The sequence below is a fragment of the Serinus canaria genome, chromosome Z, assembly GCF_022539315.1.
Source record: "Serinus canaria isolate serCan28SL12 chromosome Z, serCan2020, whole genome shotgun sequence".
Classification (NCBI taxonomy): domain Eukaryota; kingdom Metazoa; phylum Chordata; class Aves; order Passeriformes; family Fringillidae; genus Serinus; species Serinus canaria.
The window spans coordinates 48,551,839-48,569,435 of record NC_066343.1 but is presented as its reverse complement, the minus strand read 5'-3'; the positions used below and the strand labels follow the sequence as shown (position 1 = coordinate 48,569,435).

Here is a 17,597-nt window from a genome sequence, read left to right as displayed (position 1 = left end):
CTGAAGCCCCAAATCCCCACAAAATGCACCCTGGGCTCCAGCTTTGTGGAAAAAACTTTGAGTCCTGTGGGAAAAAAACCCTTTCAGCTACTCCCCACAGCCTCTGCCATGGGCTGGTATGAGGTGTGCCTGTCACTCAGGAGGGTTTTGGGGCCCAAGGGTCCCTGTGGGAAGGCTGCAAGGTGCATCTGCTGGCTCTGCTCAAGGAGTGGGGGCCGTGCACCCTCCACACCCAGCCATCTGCCCTCCCATATGTGACAGGATGCTGTTGAGCTGCCCTTGAGCAAAAAGAGGCTGAATTCCTCGCCACCCCAATGCCGGAGAGCCAGCTGCAGGGCTATTGAGCTACACAAAAAGGCAGGGGTCTCTGTTGTTTATTTTTTGTATGGACTTTCAAATTAAATACCCATAAAGCTTTTCAGATGAAAAGTGGATGGAGTGCTGGAAGCTCATCTGTTGGAGCAGGATGCTGCAAAGAACTGCTTTGCTTTACACATCACTGGACCTTGTCTGTCAAGGAAAGACCAATCTCACCATGAGCAAAACAGGGAAAAAACTAATTATACAACTGAGCAGGGCTGTAATGTGCGTTTCGCTGTGACCTGTGTTTTGCAGGGTCCTTGTCTCAAATTCAGGTCCCAAAGATAAAAGTCGCTGCCTTTCCTGGTAGTTTCTCCTCTTCCTCAGACCAAGGTGAAGAGTGCATGTGGATGGGGAGGCAATTCTGGCAGAAAAGGAGTGACTGGGTCTCCAAGAGGCAGAGACCTGCCCAGTCTGGTCTGGGCTTGCTGATAACAGCACTTTATTACGTGGTTGAACCCTAACAACAAGCTTCTGCTGCTTCAAGATACTGGTTAATTTAGTTTTGTTCCCCTTCTATTCACTTGTAGGCAGTGAAATGGGGGATGAAATTCTGTCTGTGGCCTTTACCCCTGCTTACATCCTGGCAGTGAATACAAAGCCCTGAAAAGGCCCAATCCTGAGTGATCTTCAGACATGAAACATGGTTTATCCCACTTCCTCTAAAGTCTCTACAAATCCTAAGCAGAAAAGTTTCCACTTGCAAAACCTTATTATGAGACATCTAGCAGCACCAGCAAAGCCCATTTTCTTCCTCAAGATGAGTTTTTACAAATCTTTTAGGGACATTCTCCCTGTTTTTCTGGGCCATGCTTCCACTGACAAACAGCTGAGGAACTAAAAATACTTCTGTTCTCCCAGTGAGAAGCAAAAGAGTGAAATTTGATTGTTAAATTCGATATTATAAGGAAAATTAAATGGGGTAGGGGGGGCAGGGAGTGGGGCTGTTTGTTGAGTGGAGTGTTTGCTGGGGTGGTGGAAGTGTTTGCACTTGGGAGGTTCATTGTGGATTTTTGGGGAACTCAGGGACAGAGAGTGAGCAAAACTGGCTCCTTGCCCATCCAGAGCAGTGGCCAGTGTCATTCACCAGCGAAAGTGGATGGGGGAAAGGCAAAGGCTTCAGTCTGACCATCAGCATCACGGAAACCCACCCGCCCTCCACGGTGGGCTGGGCATGATACTCGTGCAGGCGGTGCAGACAAGGACTCCACAGCAGTGACAGAAGAGAGCGAGGGGACATTGGTGCCTGTGGCACAGATCCTGCACCAGCAGCAGGGCCAGCTCCTGCCCGGCTGCCACCACACTTGCCAGCTGCTGGTTGGGGCAGAACCCACTGATGCCTTGTGAAGGCTGACCTAGAACAGAGGCTAGACGGTGTTGAAGAATAAAGTAGGTATTTTTTAAAAGGCCTCAATGGATACACCTTGGGCAGCACAAGAGCCCAGCCTGGGCTACATCCGAGATGAACCCCAAAAGAGTCACAAAATGGACGACTGATCATGAGATCTCTCACTTTTATGAGTTCTGGTCCATTAACATATTGGAGCTAATTGTCCAGTTATAGCTTTAGGTTTGGAAGTGCCATCCTTCTTTTCCTCCCTTCGGTCCACCATCATTTATGCTCTTGGGTTTGAGATTTGGATCAGTTGTCCTTGGTCCCCAGATAGAGAAGGAATTGTTTGATCCACGTACTCTGTGAAGAGAGCTTACTATCCCTTAATGTGAAGCTCAGAACTACACACTAAAGCAGTACAGAACCCGAAAAATATAAAAGCTAAAACCTGAGGCATCACCACCGAGCGGGAATGGCACCCGGCACTGCGGGCACGGAGCACCGCCCGCCGCGCACCGCGACAGGCAGCGCCTGCAGAAATTGTGGCCGCAGCTCAGGACCATGACAGGATCCTAGAAGAAGTGCTAGCAGACAGCGCAGGTGGTTTCCTCCTGTAGGTATCTGATGGCGTTTCCGGCGGCCGTGGTTGTTTACAGGACGCGCTCGGGGAGGCGCGCACGGAAAGCGCCCCGGCCCCGGCGCTCCCGGAGGCGGCGGCGGGCCGGGACGCTGGTGCCGGCGTCCGGAGCCTCCGCAGCAAAGGCAGCCCCCGGTGGGTCCGACATTCCCACTGCCTCAGGAACAGCCCCTCGGGCCGGCGCCAGCGGGGATTTACGGACAGAAGTGAACGCAGGCAGCTGGGGCCTTGGAGGGACGAGTTATTTGCAAGGCGAATTCTCACCCCTCCGGCTGCACCGGGGTAAGCAGATTGAGGCCAGAAGGGGGCTCTAGGAGACAAGGATTAAAGCAGGAAAAGCAGGAATGTGGCGAGTGAGCGGAGTTCCCTGGAGCTCCTGTGGACACCAGCTTGGAGCGGGAGGGTTAAAATGAAATAAAGACCCACCGTTGTGTGTATTTTAACCATAATAACGTTAACGGGAGTTTCAGTATACTATATCTCATTTTAATATAAGACATATATATGTTTAAATATAATTACAAATTTTATTATAGAGCTATAAAAATAATAAGAAATACATAATGCTTAAAATACTAATCAGGATTTATAGTTATGAATAATGTAGATAAAACAATAAAAGAAGTTCGATGTTCCCAAACAGTTGTAAAATCCGCTCTGCCCCAAAACTCATCAGCTTTGGCTTTTTCACGGAGGGGGAGGCGGGGGGGGAGAAATTATGAGGAAAAAAAAAATGCACCTGGCATTCGTAAGTCCCAAAAAAACGCAGTTTATAGCCTCTGCCTGGGGGGCTGGGGGTGCATGGAAAACTCCTCATTGTTTGATCTCGGCCAGCGGCGCTATGCGGTCCCGCCACTGACTCCTCGAGGTGGGGAGCGGGACAGGACTGTGAAACCGAGCCCAAACAAAGCCGAAGATGGATGTCTCGGGGGCAAAAAGAAAGAGAAAGTGACCAAAATAAAACAAAAACAAACAAACAAAAACAAAAACAAAAAAACCCACAACTTTGTTTTTTTTTTTTTTTTTTTTTAATTATACTTCCTTCTAAGAAACGCCCGGAAGATTACTTAACAGCAGACCAACCTAATGCTTGGTTAATTCTTAATTATTTCAAGCACTTACTGTTTTTTTCGAAGGAGAATCTCAGCCTACATAAGGATTCTGCAGCAGCAAGAGAAGTCGGGACTATGCTGGGTATAAATATTTTCCCAGGAATTTTCTCCTCGGGGCGCGGTGGCGGGGCTGCACGAAGGGGGCGGGCGAGGCGAGACGGCGAATAAAAGCTGCCCTTCGGGACGGCCGCTGCCTTGGATGGCCGTGGCCGAGCGGTGTGGCGTGAGCTGCCCCTCGGTGTGGCCGCTGCCCCGCGCCCCAAAGAGATGCGCCGCGGGACGGGCGAGGCGGCGATACCGGAGCCGAAGCGAGCCGTGCCGGTGCCGGAGTCACCAGAACAGCTGCCCCGAGGGCGAGACGGCGCTACCAGAGGCGCACGGAGCGGGTGGTGCCGTGCGAGCCGCCCTGGTCGCTGCCCAGGCTCGGGGAGCTGCACCGCGGTACGGGCGGCGCCGCGGCAGACGGGCCGCAGCGAGCGGGGGGCGAGATGTGAACGGAATGTATACAGCGGAATAAAATTAACAGAATTAAAGAGCCGCAGCAGGGGATGGCCACTGAGAGCTGCACAGCGGGACGGGACAGGCGCGGTGCCGCGGGAGTCGCCGCTTATCGTGTGAGGGCAGCCGGGTGACGCCAGGCAGAGCCGCGGCGGCCGCTTCCAGCGGCGGGGAGGAGCGGGACGTGGTGTTCTCCGTCACGGCCGTGTAGTTTAGGCCCCGGGACAGGTCTGCCACTCCGCACGCGAGAACTGGGGCCCGTGTATGTCCCTCACTCGGCCGCTCCTTTCTCCCTGGCCCAACGGAACCAAGAAGTACCTTAAAAATCTAGCCTATGCACACACACACGCACACACACGCACACGAGCATGCACAAAAGGAAAATCAGGGGTGTTTTTTGTTTTGGTTTTTTTTTTTTTCTTTAATTCATGACCTACATGGTGAGCAGCAACACAAATTTGATTACTAATTACAGCAGCTGGGAGGGGAGCTTTTCATAAAACCATTTGTCTCCCTAGCAGGATGAGCAGCACCTAGGGTGAGGATGCACAGGTGGCATCTTGCAGAGTCCATCTACTGTGTCCACGTCCTGAATCTGCTGGCAATGACTCCCTGACAGCTACTAGCCAGCTCCTGGCCTCAGCAGGGCTCTCTGGCTTCATCCTGCTGCTCCTCCTCATCCCACCGCACACTGTTTCTCTCTGCCAAAAGCTGTGGGAGAGGAGTCTGACAGTCTCCAGCATCATCTTTGCTGTGGGGATACCCACGGGAGGGATCTGTGTCTGGGAGGAGGGAGGAAGGTGGGGAGTGAGCAGGTGCAGAGCCTGCTGCTGCCCTTCCCTTGGACAAGTTCCTCTTCCTCCTGAAATGCCTCTGACTTCTCCCCAGATAACTTAATGATCCCAAAATGCAACTTAATTCCTCCCAAAATAACTCTGAATTCGTTCCCCCAATACAGACAAATATCTGAGTTATCTGAATATATCTGAATATCTGAATTATCCCAAATACCTCTGCATTCCTCCCCAAAACCTCTGAATTCTCCTAAGATATCTAATTTCCACCCAAATACCTCTGAACTTCTCCAGGGTCTCCCACAGAGCATCGCTTTGGTGGCAGCAGGAGCTCAGGCTCTTCTCCAGCTCCTTGAGGAGCCCCGAGGGGAGGTGGAGCCTCATTTCACTGAAGCTGGGAAAAGAAATTACAGGGACAGATGTTATGTGGTGGATGTAGCAGCCAAGCCCCTCTCCACAGCTGGAGTGATAGGGACATAAAGCAACCGGTTGCCACATAGCTGCTTAGGATGCTCCCAACATCCTAAAAGGAAAAAGGGAGAAAAAAGGGACCCCACAGGCAGCAGTTGGGGACAGCTTTCGGCTAAGAAAGGCTCTCACCTGGGGCAAGTACCTGGCCTCCAGCTGCCCGATGAGTCTGTGGAGCTGTGCAACCCCCTCGGCCACCCTCAATGATTTTTCAGCGTGGGTAGCTGCAAAGGTGGTGTCCAGCTCAGCCAGCCGCCCCAGCGGTGCGCTCCGGCTCCGCCAGCAGCCGGCGCAGCCGCTCAAACTCAGCCTCAATGCGGCGCCGCTCGGCTTCACTTACCTGCTGGAGGAGACAAGAAACCCACATGCAACCCCCAGACCTGAATTTTCAGAAGTGCTTCTGCTTAAGCCAGGGTGGCTGTAACACTGGGGCAGGGCCAGGGATGCAGCTGATTAGGGACTGTACAGTAATTACGTACTTCATCCCACGGTTCTCCTTTTCCCTCCCGTTGCCATTCCTCTCTATATTCTGTCCAAAACCAATCCAGGCCCTGAGAAGCAGGGGGGAGTGTAAATCCCATGTTTACAAATGTCCCTTTATGACTTAGTCTGGTATGAAAATGAGCAGTGCCATGACATTGATTTAAAGTGTGGATAATAAGCAGCTGCACATGGAGGTGGTGCTTGCCAAACCTGCCCAGGATCTGCACTAACCACTCCAACTGGATGTAGGGCTCTGCAGGGTGCCAGGATGCCTCTTGGATAGGATCCCCCGTGTTTCTTCAAGAGGGGCTTGGGGAAAAATAAATACCCAAAGACTCATTCAGACTGCTGAAGAACAGATGGGACCCCCTGTGCCAGGTAGTCCTGGTGTCCCTTCTCTTCATTCACTCCCCAGTCCAGAAATTATGCCAACACTTTCCTTAGGGATTGCAGGTGAGACTGGATTTTCTCCCAAATACACACACACACACCAAAAAAAAAAAAAAAAAAAAAAAAAAAAAAAAAAAAAAAAAAAAAAAAAAAAAAAAAAAAAAAAAAAAAAAAAAAAACAAAAGCAACAAAACAACCCACAAGTGAAGCAATCAGCTTGTTTGTGTAATTCTGCCTTCCAAATCTTACATTATTTGGAGGAGGAAAGCAAATAATCCCCCTTAAAAAGCCCCCTCACTGGCTTCCCTGGAAAGCAGGATTGACTCACTATTTGTTTTTCCTGTTTTTCCCAAAACTAGGAGCAGGCACTAGAACCTTGCTTTCCCAAGAAGAAATGAAAATATTTTCGCTTTGCGCCTTTTTTTTCACAGGGAGAGGTCGGGGGGAGGCCTGATGGGTCATGGGAAGGTGATCTCACCCCACAGGTCTCATCTGATCCTCCAAAAGTCTTCATGACCACAGCCCGTGGTGGCTCACCCATTGCCTCCTGGGGGGTTTTGTCTCTTCAACACCAAGAGATGAAGCTCTGGCCAGTGTCAGCACAGGGGTTGTGTGTGGCTGCTGTGGCCATGCCACCCTCCTGGCAAGGAGAAAGGAATGCTGGGCATTGGCCGTGGCACAGGGTGAAGCTGCCTGCCCTTGAACTGCACAGGGTGTTCCTGTGCTCAGTTCCCGCCACAAGCTGCCTCAGCTGGAATAGCAAATGTCATCACCCAGATGTAGTCTTTAAACAAATTTTATATCCACGAGTTTGTCTTATTTCCAGGCATTGCTGTCATATTCCTCACCTGGAAGCTGCTCCCAGCTTTGCCTTGTTCACCTCCGTCATGTGTAAGGGGCCAGAGTCAGATTTGGGGAATTAGGGGGGCAAAATTTAACCGATTTTTCCCTTGTAGTGCCGTGAAATAATGGGGTTTTTTGCAGTGCTTTAATCGTCCTCCCTTCCCTCCCCAGCGCCTGTGTTGAGAAAATAAACGGCCCTGAAATGGGGGGAAAAGGGGCAATCAGATGGAGCAGGTGTCCAAGCACGTCATGGCCCCATCTGCAGGCGAGAGATTGGAGGGCTCCTCCCTTCTTGGCTGATAAAAGCTGGCAGAGGCTGAGACAGGACTGAGCTTTGGCTGAGCCTGTGCCAGAGAGAGGAAGAAAAAAATCCCAAGAGGAAAAAACGCAGTAGAGAAGCAGCCAGTGGAAGAAAACCATCTGGAGGAACCCGAATACAGCACCAGTGACAGCAAGGAAAACACCAGGAAGGTTTGAGTAAGGGGGAAAATCCCAGTGCTGATAAGGGGGTTACATCACCCTGATGTCTGGGGGGAAAAGGGGATTTTGAGCCCCCTCCCCATCCCATGAACTCAAGAAGGGAAATGATTTACCCTTGCTTTGGTCTCAGGATCTTTGTTTTGGATTTAAAAGTATTTTGCAGTGGAGGGTCATGATGATTATTTACTTCTTCCTGTAACAATCCAGCCAGGGAATTTGGGTGAGAAACAGCATGGCTCCTGATTTTATCTCCATTTGACTGATTTTCTCACCTTTTCCTCACTTTTACTCATAGCCCTTCTGCTTTAATCCCCTTATCTGCAGATTTACTGAGGAAAACACAGGGAAAAGAAGCAGTTTTCAACTATCACAGCATGGTTTATTCAATCATTTTAGGGCTGTATTACTCATGCCCAGGGTCCTTTAGCATGGGCAATCCCTTGTTTGCGTGCAAAACCCCACACTGACTTCCAGAGGATGAATTTGAGGCCATTTGGTGCCAGCTCTTATCTCCCCCATACACATTTTCTCCAAGGTCAATAGCAACCTTCTCCTCTCACAAGATTTCTCTGGACATGAGAGGTGAATGTGGCTTATCTCAATTTTAGGGAGTTTCCTCACTCAAATAAACTTTGTCAGGTTTGCTTGATGAATGGTGGAGATGGATTTAAGATGGATAGATTCAGCCTTCAGCCAGCATGAGGAATGGAGATTTGGGTGTATAAGAACATCTACAATGGAGATGGGTTCATCACATGTGCTACTCATGTGCCCTTCATAGTCATTATGGAATTAATTTATTTAATCCATCTCTAAGGGTCTTCCCATAAATGAACCAAGCTCTGTTGCAACTGTTGAAGAAAAAAGAATGCTATTTTCTTTAAATACTTTGATTAAATGTAGTGGTTAAACACATTTTTTTACATAGGGGCAGAAGCTGAGATAGCGATGAAGGATAATAATTGGATTTTATCCTTTCTTTCCTTGTTCTGTGCCTCCAGTCAGGAAGAGAGGACTCTGAGGGGGCAATGGCTTTCTTCCTCAAACCACGACCATGCACCTGGGACCTTGCCCTGGACTACCACACCGCCAAACAGTTTGAAGGTAATCAGAGGAAGCTAGAAAGGAGCAAAGCACCCATTCCTTGTGTTTTCTGGGCTGAGATGTTCAGTGGGGTTGGAGATTCTCCAACTCCACCCTCTGTCTCCCCAGGGCCTCCATCTCCAACCTCTCACCTCTTTGCTCTTCCATCTCCAGCCTCAACTGAAGATATGTCCTCCATCTCCAACTTCCACCTCTTAACACTTCCATCTCCAGCCTCACCTTTCCTCTCCCTTTCTCTTTGAAAACTCACCAGTGAAGGCACTTTGGGGGTGTGTGTTCTCTAGGCTTAAATTTGGCTTCTGATTCATTGTCTGTTTGGCTTTTCAGTGGATGTAACCCTGGATCCAACCACAGTGGGTCCAGAAGTGATCCTCTCTGAGGACCTCAAAGAAGCCACCTGGGGCAGACCTCGCTGCCAGTGGCCTGAGGGTCCGGGCCGGTTCGACACAGACCCGTGCATGCTGGGCAGCGAGGGCTTCACCTCGGGCCGTCACTACTGGGAGGTGGAGGCCAATGGGCGCTTCTGGGCCGTGGGGGTGGCCCGCGAGTCGGTGCAGAGGAAAGGCCGGGTCCTCTTCAAGCCCAGCACTGAAATCTGGGTCTTGCAGAAGTATGATGAGCTCTGCGTTGCCCTCACGGCTCCATCCAACACCTCTGTCCCACTCCTCAATGGGGAGATTGGGGTCTACCTGGACTATGAGGTGGGACAGGTCTCTTTCTACGCTGTCAGCAGCCGCCAGCGCATCTTCACTTTTCCTGTGGCCTCCTTCAGTGGGGAGAGGGTCTTCCCCTACTTTTGCGTTCTCCTCTCAACCATTAAATTGTCCCCCAAGGGCTGATGCCCTGGAAGGATCCTCCCGAAAGCTGGTTGCATCACAGTGGTTGGAAATGCTGGCTGATGCTCCTCAACTCTTATTTTCCAAATCTTGGAGTCATTTCTGACTCAGTTCATTGTCCTTCATCTTAGATGCCTGGTTTGGGTTGTGCCCGGGGATTTTGGGTCTGAGCTCAGCACGGCTCATCTCAAGTTGTTAAATTCATACAAAGCTCATTTACAGGAGCTGGACTTCCCTGAGCTTGTTTTGAGCTAAAAACTTCATTTTTTCTCCCAAATACAGCTTCCTCTGAAGGTTCCTTTTGCTGACCTCAGTGGCTATGATTGGCTGGGCTTCCAGCACAAATTAAAAATCTTAATTTTTGCAGACTTTTTATTAATACCAGCAGCAATTCCTCATATTAAAACTGATTTTGTTATCACAAGGATGTGCTCACATCCACTGCCCCCACTCTTTTCCTCTGCTGCTCCCCATGCTTGAGATGTATTTCCAAGTACTTAGCATGTAAATATGCTCCAAACAGAATAAATTTCTTTTTCTCTAAGAAGTAGAAGGCATCTGCATTTGGGCCATGGCCAAGTTGCCCCAAACCCAAAAAGAGCCCCCAGAGCTGCCCTGCCCCCCCCCCCCACCCCACCCCCCCAGATTCTCAAGAACTATCTCATGTGGATCCCCAAAAGCTGCCTTCTCCCAGAAACACCTTGTTGGCCCCTGGAAACCCCAATAACACCTTGCCTAGGGATTTCAAAATCTTTCTGAGATTTTCTTTCATGCCCCTATGGTGCACCAGAAATCTGGGAGTGAGAAGGCCTCCCTGCAGCACCCAAGGAGCTGACACAGAGGTTTGGAGGCCGTCTCATCCTGTTGCCCTTGCCTGGGCTCTGCAGCTCATGTTTATTACAAATCCAGCTCCTCTCAGTGCTGCAGTGGGAGGAGCTGAGCCCATTGTCATCCAGGTAAGCACAGAGCCCACCACCACGGATCTGAAACCTGAAAGTACAGAGGACATAACCCATTTCAGATGGAGAAGTAGGAAAAAGGAGAAAAGTCACACATAGGCTTCCCTCAGCTTCAGTTCTCAGGCATCCTTATGGGCACCAACACGCCAAAATACAATGTATGTATTCCTTTTATAGGAACAGAATTAATTCAATATCAATATGCCAACACTGACACTGATCTATTTCTATATGAAACCCAAAGCTTTGCAAGAGAGAAACAAACGTAGAATAAAAAATCCAAACTTGGGATTTTCTCACCAAAGGCACCACTCCCATCATTTAGGTCAAAAGGGAAAACAAAGACCAGTTCCAGATGCAATGTTGCCCTTTCCAAACATTGTCCCATTGCTACCTCTGGATGTACCTCAAGTACAAGAAAAAAAGCACATTTTGTGGCTGAGGAAACACCAATCAACAACTTAATAAAGAAAACCTTGGACTCACAGGTGGGATAGAGGTGAGCTGTTCACCCATTGCCATGGCTGCTCCTCATCCTCCCTCAAAAGGCCAATCCAATGCTCTGAGATGCCTTTGTATCTCATCACAAAGCTCTGGAAGAGAGGAAAAGGAAAGCTTTTTACCTTCTTCCAATCAAAAACCTCAATTTTACCAGTTGCTAATGCTGCTTTAGGGCTTCTTTGGGACTTGAACATTTCAACCTGCTACTAAAACAGGGGAATCTATAGAATCTGCTAGAAACAGGGGAAACTATATCCCTACAGTACTTGCAGCAGTTGGCTTTGGAGAGGAATTTGAAGAGATCCATGATGACATACATCAAGGCCTTTCCCCCAAATTCTCACCCCAGATCTTCAAAAAATATCCTGGAAGAGCAGTCAAAGAAACCAATAGGTTTCAAATACAGTGCTTTTGGGTTTTTTCCCCCATACACTGAGCATGTCCTCACGTCTCCTTACCAAGTCCTCCGTGCTGTCCAGCGTGGCCAAGGAAGCACCAAGTGCCGAGCAGTTCTCCCGGCTGGATGTCCAGTTCCCCTCAGCCTCAGAAAAATAGTAGCATTTTCCTCTGTACCTGATCCAGTCCAAGGGGCACTGAAGGCAAGGCTGGGCATGAGGCTGAAAAGCTTGCACTGTCATTAGAAATAGAACAACATTAACAAGCAGCACCTTCCCTTGCCTCTCTGGGGTGGGGAGGTCATCCTCCACCCCACGGCTTCTGAAAGTCTTGGTCTGCCCCAGCTGTAGGCAAAGAGAAAAATTAAGATACCAGGAGAGATCCTCTGAGAAAATAAGCTCAAATCATGGCCCAGCTTGTGATGCTGGACAAGAAATACAGGTGCTGTGGTAGACTTCAAAAATCCACATTTTAAAGCAGAGTTTCAGAGTAGCCCTATCCCTAAACATGCCCTTGGGTGTTGCTCTCTGTCATTAATGCAAAAGTAGTGAAAATGACAGGAAAAAACTCCTCTTACTCTTTGACTTGGTGGGACTCATGCCAGCCCCTCCAGGCCCCTTCTTCTCTGTGAACAATACTTCTGTGTGACTGTACTCCTGACTTCCTGTTGATTTTCTGAGGGTTTCTAGATTACATCAGCTCCCACACCATAGGGATGGGTTTGTTCTTCTGTAGAAAGACTGCTCTGAAATGTCCTTTTCCCAGAGAAGCTTGGGTGGGCTTTGTCTTTCCCAGGAACATGGAAATAAATCTGTCACAAATGCAACAACCCAAAACATCTCAGAGACATTACCTGTGAGACTAAAACTTCGACATTCACCTGCAAAAGCGATGGCTGTGATGAAGAGAGCTGTGAAAAGCAGGGCCAGCATCACCTGGCAGGCGACACGTGCCTCTGGCTTCATCTCCATGCTGTGACCTGCAGGAGAACAGACCTTCAGTGCCTCTGCCAGGGCTCCCAGGGCAGCAGCACGCTACAGGCCATGCCAAGGTGATCAGGGGCTGGTCTCGTGCCAATGCCAGTGGACTCGGTGTCATTTTGGGTGAGAAACACCAAATATTCTTCTTCACATGGAACAAAAGTAGCTATTTTTTTATTTAAGGGAACTCTTTGGGAACAGTTTCCTCCCCAGCTCCAGATGCAAACTCATGAAATGTACCATAATAAAAAATTTGCTTTTATTTCTGGGATTTACCTCATTATTAAAGTTCAGTGGAGTTTTTTTCTCCACCTAAACTAAGACACTTTGGGTCATGGTGCCTCCATTTCTGTATCTTGTGATCCAGAATACCCACTTTCCCTTCACCATAAGCAAAGAAAAATCTTTTTCCTAGGGCTCTTTTACAAAAATCTTAGTGTTTTCATCTAGTAGGACTTCCCCCATTTTTTGTTTAAGCTTTTTCCCTTTTCATTCCCATCATATGAACCAAATGTCATGCGAAAAACCCTCCTCTCCCCTCTTCTTCCTGGAAAAAATAATAGAAAGTAAGTCAGAAGCCAAATATGCCAAATATGCCAAATACGCCAAATATATTTAAAAAAAAGTTAAATTAAAAAAATTTAAAATCAAAAATGAAAAATCAACCAACAAATGGGATATTTGTGGGGGGAAAGTATGCCTAAAAGAATCAGTTACTCAAGAGCCTCAGGAAAGTTTAATGCTAAATTAGAATAACCCATCATGTCTGAAATTGGTCAGTTCAGAGAAAAAATTTTCCCTCAAGGGAAGTGCCAGAAAAAGCTTTTTCCCCCCTACAACCTTACTTCAGCTGGGTTTCACTCTCAAATTACAGAAGTATAAACATAAAACCCAAGCCCAGTGACCCTATAGCTCATTGCCCTACAGTTACCTGCCCGCTTGTTCCTTTCCATGCCCAAAAATCCAGAATAAACTCTTATTTCCTCCATTTTCAGGGTTCCACCTCTACAGGTGCTCTTGGCTCACCTGCCAAACAAATTTTCATTTATCAGAAATGTCACAAAGGCTCTCCATGCTCAATTAAAATTTTCTCACAATTTAAAATTTTCTCCCTGCACCATATTTAAACTTTTCTCCCCACCTGAAGTTTTCCCACACAATTAAAATCTTGTCCCTGCAATTAAAATTTCCTCTCCCCCTAATTAGTTTTATCTGCCTAATTATACTTTTCTCCCCTCAGTTAAAATTTTCTCCCTGTATGTCAAGTTTTCTCCCCACAATCACACTTTCATCCCAAATTGGTTTTCTCCACCAATTAAAATCTTAAAAATTAAAATTAAAGTCTCCTCAGGTAACATTTTCTCCCTGCAGTTAAAATTTTCTGCTGTAATTAAACTTTCCTCCCTGTAAACTTTTCTCTCCATTAAAGTTTTTTCCCCAGTTAAAACCTTCTCCCCTCAATTTATATCTTCTTTTTGGTTGATATTTTCTCTCCAAAATAAAGGTTTTCTCTACTAAATTAAAGTTTTCTCTCCTAAATTAAAGTTTTCTCCTCCCATTTAACATAATTTTCCCCTATTAAAATCCCCTCAATTAAAATTTTCTCCTGCAATTAAAAACTTCTCCCTGCAATTGAAATTCTCTCTTCCAGTCAAAATTGAAGACCACCTCCCCTCAGTCCCCAGGCCCATCCCAAACCCTCTCACCTGTGTCTGCTCTGTGGGAACAAGCCCAGTGCTGAGGCACAACCTGCTCCTGTGAAAAGAAACAAAGTATTTTAAAAAGAATGTTGTTTTGGTTTATTTTATTGTGTTCTTAGGGATTTTCCTGTGCCTCCTCAAGGGCAATGAAGAAGGGGCTGCCTGGCCAGGGCCACCTGCCCACCCACAGAACCAGGAGTTCCCCTCCAGCTCCACCCAGCAACACTTCACCTTCTTTTCCAGCATTTCCGGAATTTTTTCTCAGCTAGGGAGATGGACAGTCCAAAAATGTTTTTTTTAGCATGCAGCTGGAGGAAACACTGCTGGAGATCACTACATTCCAGAATGTCAGGGCACCCCAGAACAGCCTTCAGGGATTCTACAAGGGAGAAGTAGAGTTCCCTTCAGCCCATTTTATAAGGTTTTTTACTGTAAAAATATAAAAAAAATAAGTGTTCTTGCAATTAAGCTACCCAGCTGCACGTTTTACCATAAAACCTAATTTATTTTGAATTTTTAGGGGTTTTTTGTAATCACTGGTCACACACCACTGGAGCATCTGTCTTTGCAGAGGGCAGGAAGGCTGGCTGATAGCAGCTCACCACAAAAACTTTCTGTGATAAAGAAAAGGCTGAGGGGGGAAAAGAAACTAAAAATAAACAGGACACAATAAAAAATAAAAATAGAAAGTACATAAACACAAATTTAAAATAAAAGTATTTTTTTACTTTAACTAAAAACTTTAAAATAATTTCCAAATTAAAAAAAACACAGTGCTTTTCCTACTGGGGCCTTTGGGTTTATCCTCTTATTTACCCTATTTCTGGCTGATGGTAGGTATTGGGGCAAACTTCTGCATTTCACTTGCTTTTTTTTGGGGTGTCCGAGGAAAAAAACATCATTTTTACCTCTGTAAAAAGGTGTTGCATTGGGATATTGTGGCACTGATTAAAACCTGGGATTAACACCAAAAAAACTTAAGAAAAGAGAGGGAAAAAAAAGCCTACAGTTACTGTAGGCTGGAAATTGGTGGTTGTTCCATGCAGCAGTCAAAGAGTCCCAAACCTGGAGGAAACATAGGTCTACAGGGTGGAAAATGATACATCAGGAGTGGGAGGATGGGTTGGGCTTGCAGGTGAAAAAGTCAAAATAAAATAAAGTAACAAAAGCATTAGCAGCCAGCAGGAAATCCAGATTCTTACCTCATCCTGGGCAGGAACTAGGCAACTCTTGACCACATTGGACCTCTTTGCCCTAGGATAAAACAGAGGCCAAAATATTATGTCAAAACCAGCAGAATAAGTCACATGGAGCAAAGGCATTTCAAGTCACTCCCAGCCCATATTTTGGGGAAGAAACACCAAATGTCACCTGTCTCCTCCCCACCTGCCTGTGGTCACACTGATCCACCTCCTCACAGTCAAAAACCTTATTTAAAGCCTTTTTAAAAATATTATTTATTAATCCTGCTTTCACAGATGTTTAGCGCAACCACCAAACTAAGAGATGTTTCCACACCTCCAGGTGTTCCTGGCTGCAGGACACCCATTCCCTCTTCACCAACTTCCATTTATAAGGGTAGGGTGTAGAATACATACATACATACATACATACATACATACATACACTACATACATACATACATACATACATATATACATATATACATACATACATACATACATATATACATACATACATACCTACTTTTATATATATATATATATATATATATATATACACACGTACATATGTGCTAACTAAAAAGCAGATAAAAGCCCCAGACAATACCTTTCCTGGAGCCAGATGCAGATGTGAGTGCATAGTTCACAAGGCAAGGGGTTGTCCGAGGACGGTGTCACTTCTGGGCTGCTTCTGGGACCTTCTGAGTATCCATGGCTGCAGAAATAGTTTATGCTGATTTAAGGCATCCTGGGGATAGTTCTTCTGCTGAAAAGCATCGTGGTGAGTCCTATTTTGGGGAGAAACTGCTTGTTTCAAATTTTGGGAAGATTTTTGGATTTGTTTAGTTTTAGGTTTGCTTGCTTGCTTTATCTCCATGTTGAGGTTTCCAAGATCATGGAGAACATTGCTGTGGGTTAAATGTCTTCCAAGGTAGCATCCTGGCTTGAAAAGAGGGGGAATAAGAGAAAGGAAGGGATGGGAGAGGAATTTTGCTTCCAGATATCTGGGGTACAAAGCGGATGCCAAGAAACCCAACATGAGCCAACACACCTGGATGGGAAGGAAAGCTGCTGAGATCCTGTCTGGAATCCTGGTGGAGATGAGAGCTGGAGTGATCTTTGTCTCACCAACTCCCAGCTCTACCAGGAGCTCTAAATTAAGCCAATTTCAGATAGTTTCCCATCTCCCAAGATCCATCATTGGGTGCCCAAGGATGCTCCTGCAGCCCCTCCTCCACCTGAGAAACCACCCTCACCCTAGACCACATCAGTGGTGATTTACGTCTTTGGAGGAAGCAAAGAAGCTGTAAACTTCTGCTCAAACCCACCAGCTTGACAGAGGGGCTTTTTTCTTTCCTCCAAATCCCCAGTTTTTTCATCTTTCATTTTTTAAAGCAAATGTGGCCTCTTTCAGCACCTGCCTTCTGTCCATGGTGGCACAGGCTCATGCTCGTAGCTGGGGGGCTGGGGCAACTCATCCTGCTGGTTCTGGTGGTGGTGCTGAATGTGCAGGGTGAGTAACCAGCTCTTATATACATCTCACACTCCAGTGAGCAGCCGTGGGTGGGGGGGGGTGGAAATTGGGGTTTATTTCAGCATTTCAGTCTTTGGAGGGGACAAGGTTGTCCTGTAGAGATGTGACACCACCCATCAATAATAAGCCCATTCTGAGTAAACCTGGATTACACCCATAGCTATCAAAGGGTGTAATCAAACAAGGGTGAAGAATACAAGCCATGTTTTTCAGGCTGGCTTAAGCAACTGTTTAAGAAAATGAAACCCAGTTTTGTGGGGTTTGTGGTTTTTATCACCAAATGGCTGCAGCTTCTCTCCCTGGATTACTGCTCCAAGTTTTTCAGGGCTCCCCACATTCAGCGGTGACAAGCATTCCACAGCTAGGCAGTGGGATCCAGGAAAGGAACCAAGTGGAGCAGTGCATGTTTTCATCTCTGGTGAGGTATTTCTGCAAGTCCTGAGGGGACAGCCCCACAGGTATTCCCCCTTCCCATCCGACTCTGCCGGGAGATGTTCAGGTGAGACTTTTCTGGGGCTCTTCTACTGCAAGGAGAGAGATCCTTGGGGTTGTGAGACCACAAGAGTAATTTGGCAAAGAGGAGTCTGTCCATGCAATTTTTGCTGATTCCCTCCTCCATGGAGGAGAAGCATCAGCCCTAGGGAGGAGGTTCCTTGCCACTCTTCCTCCACCTCCACTGGCCAATAATATCCTTGTTGTTACCCTTCTCTCAGTAGCTGGTAAAACCATCCAGCAATGGGAAAGAGCTGGGGTGTGGGAAGGGGAATCCCTCAGTACCTTCAGCTGGTGGCTGGGAAATCACCTGACAACCCTTCAGAGTGTCTTATGTTTTTTTCTCCTCTTCAGCCTATACTAGCTGCAAGCTGTGTCCCCAGGACTGGCAGCTCCATGGGGAAAGGTGTTACTGGCTTTCTGAGGAGTTGGGAAACTGGACTCAAGGCATGAAAATCTGTGAGAACCAGGACTCCCAGCTGGTGGTGCTCCAGGACAAGAAGAAAAGGTAAA

General features: G+C 47.2%; 2 protein-coding genes across 5 annotated transcripts; one reads left to right on the top strand and one right to left on the bottom strand.

Annotated features, from left to right (window-relative positions):
- The first annotated feature begins 7,233 nt into the window (after positions 1-7,233).
- On the top strand, positions 7,234-9,365 carry LOC103823846 (butyrophilin subfamily 1 member A1-like). 4 transcript variants are annotated; one of them, XM_009099004.4, is made up of 3 exons: positions 7,234-7,389; positions 8,400-8,502; positions 8,830-9,365. In XM_009099004.4, the coding sequence occupies exons 2-3, from the start codon at positions 8,427-8,429 to the stop codon at positions 9,339-9,341; spliced, it is 588 nt and encodes a 195-aa protein (XP_009097252.2). In that variant the 5' UTR covers positions 7,234-7,389; positions 8,400-8,426; the 3' UTR covers positions 9,342-9,365. The 4 variants fall into 4 exon arrangements, with proteins under 4 accessions (XP_009097252.2, XP_050842428.1, XP_030093394.1 ...); XM_050986471.1 differs by having other exon boundaries at positions 7,249-7,389; positions 8,404-8,502; XM_030237534.2 differs by having other exon boundaries at positions 7,256-7,385.
- Positions 9,366-9,985: 620 nt separating this feature from the next.
- Positions 9,986-16,552, bottom strand: LOC103823845 (C-type lectin domain family 2 member B-like). The gene is made up of 8 exons (XM_050986472.1): positions 16,476-16,552; positions 15,666-15,773; positions 15,077-15,128; positions 13,881-13,929; positions 12,048-12,173; positions 11,257-11,429; positions 10,784-10,890; positions 9,986-10,328 (listed from the first exon to the last, which is right to left on the bottom strand). The coding sequence occupies exons 5-8, from the start codon at positions 12,163-12,165 to the stop codon at positions 10,115-10,117; spliced, it is 612 nt and encodes a 203-aa protein (XP_050842429.1). The 5' UTR covers positions 12,166-12,173; positions 13,881-13,929; positions 15,077-15,128; positions 15,666-15,773; positions 16,476-16,552; the 3' UTR covers positions 9,986-10,114.
- Positions 16,553-17,597: the final 1,045 nt, after the last annotated feature.